We start from the raw sequence: 10,061 nt of genomic DNA, 5'->3' as shown, positions 1-10,061 counted from the left end.
AATCAAAATTGAAAAAGATTACCAAACTTAACTCTTACCAATATCAAATTAGAGGTCATAAAACTCCCGTAACACTTCTGGATGCAGGGAAGAGATAAAAATTAATCAAAGCAGGGAACACTTGTCTTTCAGTTTTCTGCACACCAAGTGTGTTTCTAAGCAGGAAAACACGCACTTTTTCATAGCAGCTAATATAATGGATAGAGAAAACTGACAAATTGTGCAGAGTCATCATGCAGAATGTCTGGGTTTTTTTCTGCATGCGAAAAACATATCAAGTGTGAACTAGCCCATTGATTAACATGAGTTCTCAGTTTTTCTGTGCAGAAAACGCGCACAAAAACAGACAAGTGTGTTCCCTGCCTAAGTCATCATTTGTCTGTGTGCGGACAGGGACATTAAAGCTAAAGCCAACCCTCCTGGATTCTTGTTAGTAAAGGTGAAGAGTGGATCATGCCATTACACAAGGAATTTTCATCTTTTATGTGGCTGTTCCGGGTGATTTCCCTTTGTAAACAGATCTCTGGGTCATGTCGCTCCTTTTTCCAAAGTAGGGATAGTCAATAAAATGCTAATAGTTCCAAGTCGGTACATCTTGTGAATGAATCCTATGCAACAGACTGCATAAGTTTGCATCGACTCAGAATTGTTCGCATCTCCTTAAAAGGGAACCTAAAGTGAGGCTTCCATATTTATATACTTTTAGGCTGCTTACACACCAAGACGTTACAGGCGCACGTTAGTGCGCCTGTAACGCTCCCCCAACGCACAGCAATGTAACACAAGTGGGCTGTTCACACAGCCCACGTTGCGTTACATGTAACGCTGCACGTTCTCCGCAAAGTGCAGCATGCTACGGCGTTGGAGCGGCTATAGCCGCGTTAGACTGTTTGCACATGCGCAGTGGGGGGCGGAGAGGAGGCGGGGAGAGCCAGCTACAGTAGCCGCGCACATGGCTACTTAATATTCACTGCACTGGCGGGCGCTGATTGGCCGGCGGGACCACGTGATGCGGAGTGTCTCGCTCCGCATCACGTGGACCCGCTGGCCAATCAGCGCCACTCTGGGAGACATTATAGGAATCGAGCCGCCTAACGCGGCTCACTCTACCGTCGGCTCTTGCAGCACCATACGTTGTGTTAGGTGCACGTTATGCGACCTTAACGTAGCACCTAACGCAACGTCTTGGTGTGCAAGTAGCCTTAAGCAATACCAGTTGCCTGACTATCCTGCTGATCTCTTTGGCTGCAAAAGTGTCTGAATCACACACCTCAAACAAGCAGGCAAATAACCCAGTCTGCATGCTTATTCAGGGTCTATGGCTAAAAGCAGGGCTGTGGAGTCGGTCCAAAAATCCACCGACTCCTCAGTTTAGGATTCCACCGACTCCGACTTCGACTCCTCTAATTTGCATATTACAATTTTGTTGATTAAAAGTATGTAACATGAAATTCGTCTCTTAAAGAGGAGCTGTTAGGTATAAGGTCTCAGAGAAAATAAACACATATATCAGTAGCTAAATATTGGCTGTACTTACATTACATATGCATTTCACTGTCCACGTTTGGATTTCACAGAATTTGTATATAGTATATGCAGAGATAGATGCTCCTGACAGCTCATGGCAGGCTCCATGTTTTTCTGTCAAATGTGTCGTCATGTCCTGCCTGCTTCCTGATCACAGATGAGCTCGTACTTGAACAACACAGTGTGCAGTGAATATTAATGAGCCATGTGGCTAGGAACAATAGCTGACTCCTGCAGTGTACTCTGCCCGGAGATTTATCAGTGCTACGCGCTGGACTGATTACAAGCTGCTGTAACGTCTCATTAGCAGCCGAGGGGAAGGCCCCAGAATGCTTTGCAGTATAGTATGCGGCTTGCGTCCTCTTGGGTCTAATTAGCTTTTCTGATAAGCACACATCAAAGGTAAGAGAGATTTTTATCTTCACTAATGGCTTTCTGGCTTCCTTCTAAACTGTTTTAGGGCCCGTTCACACTGCACGCGTTTCCAGCCGCGTTTTGGAAACGCGTGCAGGTGGCCAAAACGCACGACATCAGACATTGCATAGAGTGCAATGTCTGATGTTCACACAGCATGCGTTCCGGACCTGTGCGGTCCGGGAACGCATGCTGCACGCAGATTTTACAAAAACGCGCGGCTGTCCCATTCACTTTTCAGTGATGGGATCAGCCACGCAACGCATACGAACGCGGACATGCGTGCGTTCGTACGCGTTGCGGTCCGCATGCGTTGCGGTCCGCATTTTGTAGTCTGAACGGGCCCTAACACAGGAGAATAGAGGTTTAAATTAGCTTCTGCAGCCTGACAGTTACTCTTTAACTGCCAACGCTTAGGAATTTTACAAGACAACTGAAGTAAGAAGGATATGTAGACTACTATATTTATTCCCTTTAGACTAAAACTAGTCCTTGGTAAGAGTACTTGTAAAAGGTACAAACCGGAACAAAGAACATCTATCAGGCCCTAGGCAATGTAAGTGTGGGTACATGTAAGAATGATGTGCAGGTACTCTGCAGGGGAATGAGGAGATTGTAAACAGACAACACCTCTGTGTTCAATGTGCACAGAATTCTCAGTGGATCCCCTGCAGCTCTGTGGAGAGTGCATATGTAGAGTATAGTACTACTGTGTAACAAAGTAAACCTGAGACAGATGAAATTAAAGTTTTATTCATACCTGGGGCTTCCTCCAAGGCTCCAGCCGCCTTCAGGATAATCAGTCTCTCGTTGTCCTCCTCCACCACCTGGATCTTCTGCTATGAGTCCAGGTACTTGAGCCAGTCAGGCGTAGTGCGCATGCACACACTCCGCCGCCAGGAGCATACTACACCTGTGCAGCACTATTGCGCAGGTGCAGAATGTTCCTGGCTGTGGGAGCGGCATGCGGCCGGACAGCGCTGACTGGCTGAATTACCAGGACTCATAGCAGAAGATCCGGGTGGTGGAGGACAGTGAGGGACTGATTAGCCTGAAGGGGGCTGGAGGAAGCCCCAGCTATGTATAAAACTTTACTTTTCATCTGTCTCTGTTGCCCTTTAATTTGTAGTCACCAAACCAAATTTTAATAACATATCAAATTATTTTATTTCATCAGCAAAGGGAGTGTATACATTTGCATAAATCAGCATCAATGCAGAATTATTTCCATCTCGTTGACCATCTCTATTAGTGACATAGCTACACATCAGGCTTTATTCTTACAGCATAGATGTTATTTAGTATATATAAGAGATTCCTGTGTACACATCATATGTACAGTCACAATCAGATATGTATATCTGACCTTAAAAATACGGGGACTGCTTTATTGAAGCAGCACAAGTAACTAATTTTGATTGGTTTATTTCATTTTTGTGGACTAAGCACAGCTATTACTGTATATATACATTATTTTTAATGACTATTATCTGAGAAATAGAACATTTTATCATATTTTCTATTTTAATTACAGTTACAAATTCATTAGGAGTCGGTGCATTTTTTCCCGACTCCGACTCCAGGCACCCAAAATTGCCCAAGTCCACGACTCCGACTCCACGACTCCGACTCCACAGCCCTGGCTAAAAGTATTAAAAAGGCAGAGGGTCAGCCGGACAGCCGGGCTTGTTCACACTACAAGAGCTTTTTAAGCGCTGGTGATTTTGAAAAGCTCTTACTAATGCATTGCTATGGGGGATTTTTACAAAATCACATCACCCCAGTGAGAACACACACATAAGGTAACATCAGCAAGAGCTTTTAAAATCACAAAACACTTATTCTACATATGTGAAGAAGGATCCGCAGACCAGACCAGGTAGATGAAAAAGGCTGAAAAAATTTTATTTGAAAAATTCCACAAACAGTGCAATAAAAAAGACAGAAAGTGCTAACGCGTATCGGGCCTACAATCTGCCCTTAATCATAGCTGAAGTAAATCTGCCTAAAAAAGGGCTTATATGCAGGTGGGGAAAGGAAAAACTCCACCCACTCACCATACAGCCCAAATCTTAAAGGTGCAATACAATGTTATAATACACAAACATGTTACAGACGTATTTAATAACAACAGTATAGAATTTAAGAAAAAGTAAAAAAAGATTACCACTGAGTATATGTATATATGATATATAATCGAATGCACATAGTAAAATATAGAGTATAAATGTAATGAATATAGTAAATATAGTAAAAAATAAACTATATTTACTATATTCATTACATTTATACTCTATATTTTACTATGTGCATTCGATTATATATCATATATACATATACTCAGTGGTAACCCTTTTTTACTTTTTCTTAAATTCTATACTGTTGTTATTAAATACGTCTGTAACATGTTTGTGTATTATAACATTGTATTGCACCTTTAAGATTTGGGTTGTATGGTGAGTGGGTGGAGTTTTTCCTTTCCCCACCTGCATATAAGCCCTTTTTTAGGCAGATTTACTTCAGCTATGATTAAGGGCAGATTGTAGGCCCGATACGCGTTAGCACTTTCTGTCTTTTTTATTGCACTGTTTGTGGAATTTTTCAAATAAAATTTTTTCAGCCTTTTTCATCTACCTGGTCTGGTCTGCGGATCCTTCTTCACATATTGACTGGTTTGGCTTCCCAGATCCTGCACCGACCGGTTGGAGGTGAGGGGGGTAGAGCGTATTTGAACTTTCCTACTTTACTTATTCTACATACACTTGAGATAAAAGTCTTTGGAAAAGGCAAGATCTTAGACCAATTTTACCCCCTTCCATGTAGTATGAGAGCCATACCTACACAGTCTATTCTATTGAGCTGAATTCCTCATCAGATAAAATCTTTGCAACATGCTGCACACATTCAAAAAATCTGTTCCTGCAAAATGCATTCATAGTCTATGATATCTGCAGATCCTCATACACACCTTGTTTAACAGACATTCATATGCAGATCAGATCCACCAGGATGGATCTTCAGATCTGCAGATGATTGTCAGATCTGCAGATGAATGTCTGTTAAACAAGGCGTGTATGAGATCTGCAAATATCATAGACTATGAATGCATTTTTGCAAAAACTGATCTTTTGCAGGAACAGATTTTTTGCAGAAACTGATCTGTTGCATGTGTGCAGCATCTTGCAAAGATTTTATCTGATGGGGAGTTCAGCTCCATAGAATAGACTGTGTAGGTATGGCTCTCATACTACATGGAAGGGGGTAAAATTAGTCTGTGATCTTGCCTTTTCCAAAAACTTATCTCAAGTGTGCATGTAGCATTAGAAAAGCTCTTGTATTGTGAACAAGCACTTAAGCCCAATCTACACGATACGATTCTTTGTACGATTCGATTAAATCCGACATGTCTGATCGGGAATCAATTTGATTCAATTCGGTTTGCCATTGCAAAACAATGGCAAATCAAATTGAAACCCGATCGGACATGTCGGATTTCGTAAGCGAATCGTACAAAGAATCGTATCGTGTAGATGGGGCTTTAAAAAGGAAATAAATATGGCAGCCTCCATATCCCTCTCGCTTTCGGGTCCCTTTCAGGCCTTTTTTCAGACGGGAGACTGAACTGAACGCTGAGCAGTTTAGCATCCCATCCGCCACCCGCCAGTGAAATTCGGGTGCAATTTAAACGCAGCTAAATTGGAGTGGTAGTAACACCATACGTGTGAAGCGTTGCAGATTTACTCTTGATCTCTATTTTGAATAATCTTGATTTCAAACCAGGCTTGACTTGACCTGGCCTTGCTGACTGACCTCAACTTCACCAAACTGGCTGATTTTGTTGAAAATAGGAAACTTGTCCCTCTACCCTCCCTTATTGCCTCACATAATTGTAGGCCCCATCGGTCATTTCAGCTCCATCAAGAGTACAACTATTGGTCATTCTCAGGCCCTCTTCCATCTGATATATCGCTCACTTACTTACAATGGTAGTGTAAGGACTCTGCACTACAAGGAGTGATCATCTCATTTCTAAATAGCCTTATTACAGCTCACCCTAAACCAGTGGTCCTCAAACTAAGGCCCGCGGCCGAATGTGGCCCTGAGGCTTTTTTACCGGCCCCCCACACACAAATTGTATCATTTATAGATTCGGCCAGCTACATCTTTAAATATTGGTGGTCCGCATATAGAATAGCAGTGCTGGCACCACCCATCCACATGGAAGCCAGAAAGCAGTAATTCACTGGTTTCCAATCAAATTCCACATCAGGTGACACTGCTGTCCAATTGGACTGCAGGTTGTCATCTGGGTATGCTTCACTGTCTGGCCCGCAAAGACTTCGACATCATTTTATGTATACTCCGGCCCCCCAGCAGTCTGAGGTACGTTGACCTGGCCCTCGAACTAAAACATTTGGGGACCCCTGCCCTAAACAAAATATGAACTTAGAGGAACACTATCAATTAGCATAGCAAAGCCAAAAGGCTCTGGTAAAAGCTGAAGCTGTACTGGGTAGGGGGGCATAATCAAATACTCACTACGCATCCTGTTCCCCTCCGTCCCTCCTCTCTGGTCGGCTGTTCTCCTGGGCAACTCCAAACTTGTACATACTGCGCCGCACATGTGCAGTATGTCCCCGGTGTGGCTGCGCCGAGTGATGTCACTGGACAGAAGCGTACTCTCTCCCCCAGCGTCTCCAGTCAGTGCTTACGCTGGGACGCAGGAGCGAGCGCGCTCCTGTCCTGTGACATCTTTACGCTGCCACAGGGGAGCAGAACGGACATACTGCGCTTCATAATCGACTACCTGAATTCTGCCCCGGCAGGATCCAAATGGTCTATTTTTAGCGAGCAGCCATGTCCCCAAATAACAAGCAATATGCCCTCCAAATAACAGCCAGGATGTCCTCCAAAAAACATAATTAGGCAGCAATGTTTCCTATAGAATAATTGGGTAGCATCATAACCCCAAATACCTATTTAATATTATTTAGGGCAGCCACATAACCAACTTCAAATATTACACAGTATGGGCCTGATGCACTAACTTGCAGTTTCAGGCTGCACATATATACATATACATACATACATACATACATACATACATACAGTACATACATACATACACAATCCTGCATCAACTCGTAATTATGTGCATCTTATAGACCATTCCCGTTGATTAATTATTAGTAACTCCTGAGTACCCCTTACAAAGTTTCAGGCGCTAGTCTACTTTAGGGGACCCAGCAGGAAACCTCATAGGGAATTCTAATGAGGCTCACCCTGTCTCCCTCCACCAGTACAATCCAGCACTGGCAGCCCCGAATACAGAGCTACAATAATATTTACATTGCCTGCCTAGCCCAGGAGCACTAGCGGCTCTCCACTCGGGCTCCTGCAGAAATAGCCAATACTCTTTAAATACAAATATGTAAATGGAGGTTAGTATATTTCATAGATTAGTACTGTGGGTATACAGCTGTGATAAAAAAAATCAAAGTCAAGCAGAGATCTCCCTGGGCCAGGTAGGCTCCTGACACCTGTCTACACTGTTTCCTGTGTACAGCAGCCATTTCCTGGTTATTGTGGAAATAGCTGGAATATGTGCAGCAATCACGCAAGGTGCACAGACAGCAGTCATAACACATATCAGTCTCCAGCAGCCCGAATATCTCCACAGTAGAGGCACAGTGACTGCAGCACACACCCACCATTACTGCTCCAGCTCAATGCTAAGCCCAAAGTGATAACTACTTACCACTACTATGGTTGGTCTGTCTAATATACTTTTACTACAGCAAACACTGTCATAAGCTTCCATAGATATAAGAATAGTCAAGTAACAGCCACAGCGTGATGAACAGAGGGCCAGTTATGGTCTTCCCCTCCCTATCAGCGCACAGTGGTGGGCTCCTCTCATTACCTGCTCCTGAATCTAGGCACGGGGCAGTGATGAGGCGAGGACTGCAGCGCGGATACACTGCACAGGAAGAAGCTGCCCCACACCAGGCTGCCTGTGCTGCTCACACCAACCCTGACACACAGGTGAAAGGAACCTCCCGAGCCTGTGTCTGTAGTAAATGCAGGGCGCCTCCCACTGAGCAGACAGGTGTGCTCCGCCAGCCAGCAGCACCTCCTCTCCCCACACAGCTCATACTGGTACCTTATCTAATCTATCCTATGGGGACATGATGCATGTGGCAGTGCAGCAAATGAAAGGCGAGATGCTGCCCATAGCAACCGCGTTAGTTATATCAGTCAGTGCAGAGGAGAGAAAGTGGAACTAGACTTTCAAAATCCATTTTTAACAATACCGATGTTCATTTGCATACTAAAAATCAGCCGGGGAAACAATATCTGCTGCAGCTGCAGTAGAAATGACAGGCCAGGTTCATGCAGACATGACAGGTGCTCTTATGTGTGAGCGGAGATTGCAGGTATCTGGATGTGGCAGATACAGTAACCAATTTAGTCAAATGTAGGTAAATAATGAGTATATGTGAGTTTATAGCACTTTCAGCAAGTGATGGGAAGCCGCGCGTCACCCGCATAGTCTGCCGCACATCACTCGCATCGTCTCCCGCACATCACCCACATGGTCTCACGCACTGCATCATACCGGTTGCCGTGGTAACGTGTAAACATCTGCGGACGGACTAGCCGCGGTACCAGAAGAAGAGGAGGTGTCTCCGGAGTGGCCCGCCCACACCACACATTTCCTGTAAGCGGACCAGACAAGACCCGCCTACTTGCTACAGGCATCTCAGGAGGAACGATGGATCAGCAGTGCGCATGTCAGCCAGCTTCCTCTACCGAGCGCCACCTTGTGGCCATCAGTGAGGTAACCAGGGTCTAAGAAAACCTGTTAGCTACGAACAATGTCTGTGTATTATGAGCAGTCTCTCCAAATGACAGCAAACAGTCGCTGCCCGTCCTTTTGAGACAAATATCCCACTAAAAATCAGGTCTCCTTTACATCAATCTCTCCCTCCCCGCCCACCAATCAGTGACAGTGTTTCTGTGCTTTGCCTTTCTCCCACCAATGAAAGGAGAGAGGCAGCCTAGAGAGCCCTCCCCCACAACGCTATCCCGTCCAACTTGTATCTTAGCGAGGCAGCAGCAGCAGCAGGCCAGCAGCCTACACTCACTCATCCTCCTGGCTCTTGTTCTCCTTCTCCCAGAGCACACACCAACCATTGTCACATCCAGCTGGGGAGAAACACAACAGGAGACGTTTCACTTGAAGCAGAGCAGACAGCAATGAGAGGCAGGCTGTAAAATCCGCGTCTAGTTAAAAATGGCGCCGGCCAAAAAATGGCGCCCCCTTCTGCCCGATATATGTTTAAAACGATATTTATCGTTTTAAAGGTTAAAATAGTGCAGACCTTTTGAACGAAATTTATCGTTTTAAAACTTTTTTTTTTTTGTCCTGCCTGAACGATATTTATCGTTTTAACCCCTGCTTTGCTGCCGTTTGGAAAATATCTGCCCGCCGGCTTTAATGTTTAATAGCAAAGCCCCCTTAAAAGCTAAAAACACCAAATTTGCAGGGAATGTTAAGAAGAAAATTGTGAACAAGAGGAAAAAAAATCTTTCAAAAAGACCTTATAGTTTTTGAGAAAATCGATTTTGAATATTCTTCTTCTGACCGTGGGAAAATTAAACGCCCGCCGACTTTAGCGGTTAATAGCAAAGCCCCTTTAAATGCCAGAAACACCAAATGTGTAGGGAATGTTAAGAAAAATAGTGGGAACACGAAGAAAAAAAATTGTTCAAAAAGACCTTATAGTTTTTGAGAAAATCGATTTTAAATCTTCAAAGGAAATGTATCTATTTAAATCGCGTACTGACATTCCCGTGGAAACTTTTTCTGCCGACTTTAGCAGTTAATAGCAAAGTCCCCTTAAATCCTAGCAACACCAAATTTGCAGGATATGTTAAAAAGATACTGGGAAACAATATTTTAAAAAAAAAATTTGAAAAATTGTATTTTTTTTTTTAAATTAAATTTTTTGGGTTATGTTCAGAGTGTGGGAAAAGTTTCGAAAAAAATGACGTGGGGTCCCCCCTCCCGAGCCTCTGTAACCCCTTGTCTCCCATGCAGGCTGGGATAGCCAGAA

At 44.0% G+C, this 10,061-nt stretch overlaps 1 protein-coding gene across 6 annotated transcripts in view; it reads right to left on the bottom strand.

Annotated features, from left to right (window-relative positions):
* The window catches only part of LOC137570952 (uncharacterized), a 32,454-nt gene extending 23,640 nt beyond the window's left edge, over window positions 1–8,814 (bottom strand). The window contains exon 1 of one of the 6 annotated variants that reach the window (XM_068279648.1): window positions 8,561–8,814. In XM_068279648.1, the coding sequence (XP_068135749.1) occupies window positions 8,561–8,703 (143 nt within the window). In that variant the 5' untranslated portion in view covers window positions 8,704–8,814. Of the gene's footprint in view, window positions 1–7,864; window positions 8,404–8,455 lie in introns of those variants that run through there. The other 5 variants (XM_068279643.1, XM_068279666.1, XM_068279656.1 and 2 more) reach the window with 5 other exon arrangements.
* Between the last annotated feature and the right edge of the window lie 1,247 nt (window positions 8,815–10,061).

The sequence above is a fragment of the Hyperolius riggenbachi genome, chromosome 1, assembly GCF_040937935.1.
Source record: "Hyperolius riggenbachi isolate aHypRig1 chromosome 1, aHypRig1.pri, whole genome shotgun sequence".
In the NCBI taxonomy this organism is placed as follows: Eukaryota; Metazoa; Chordata; class Amphibia; order Anura; family Hyperoliidae; genus Hyperolius; species Hyperolius riggenbachi.
This window is presented reverse-complemented; position numbering and strand designations above follow the sequence as displayed.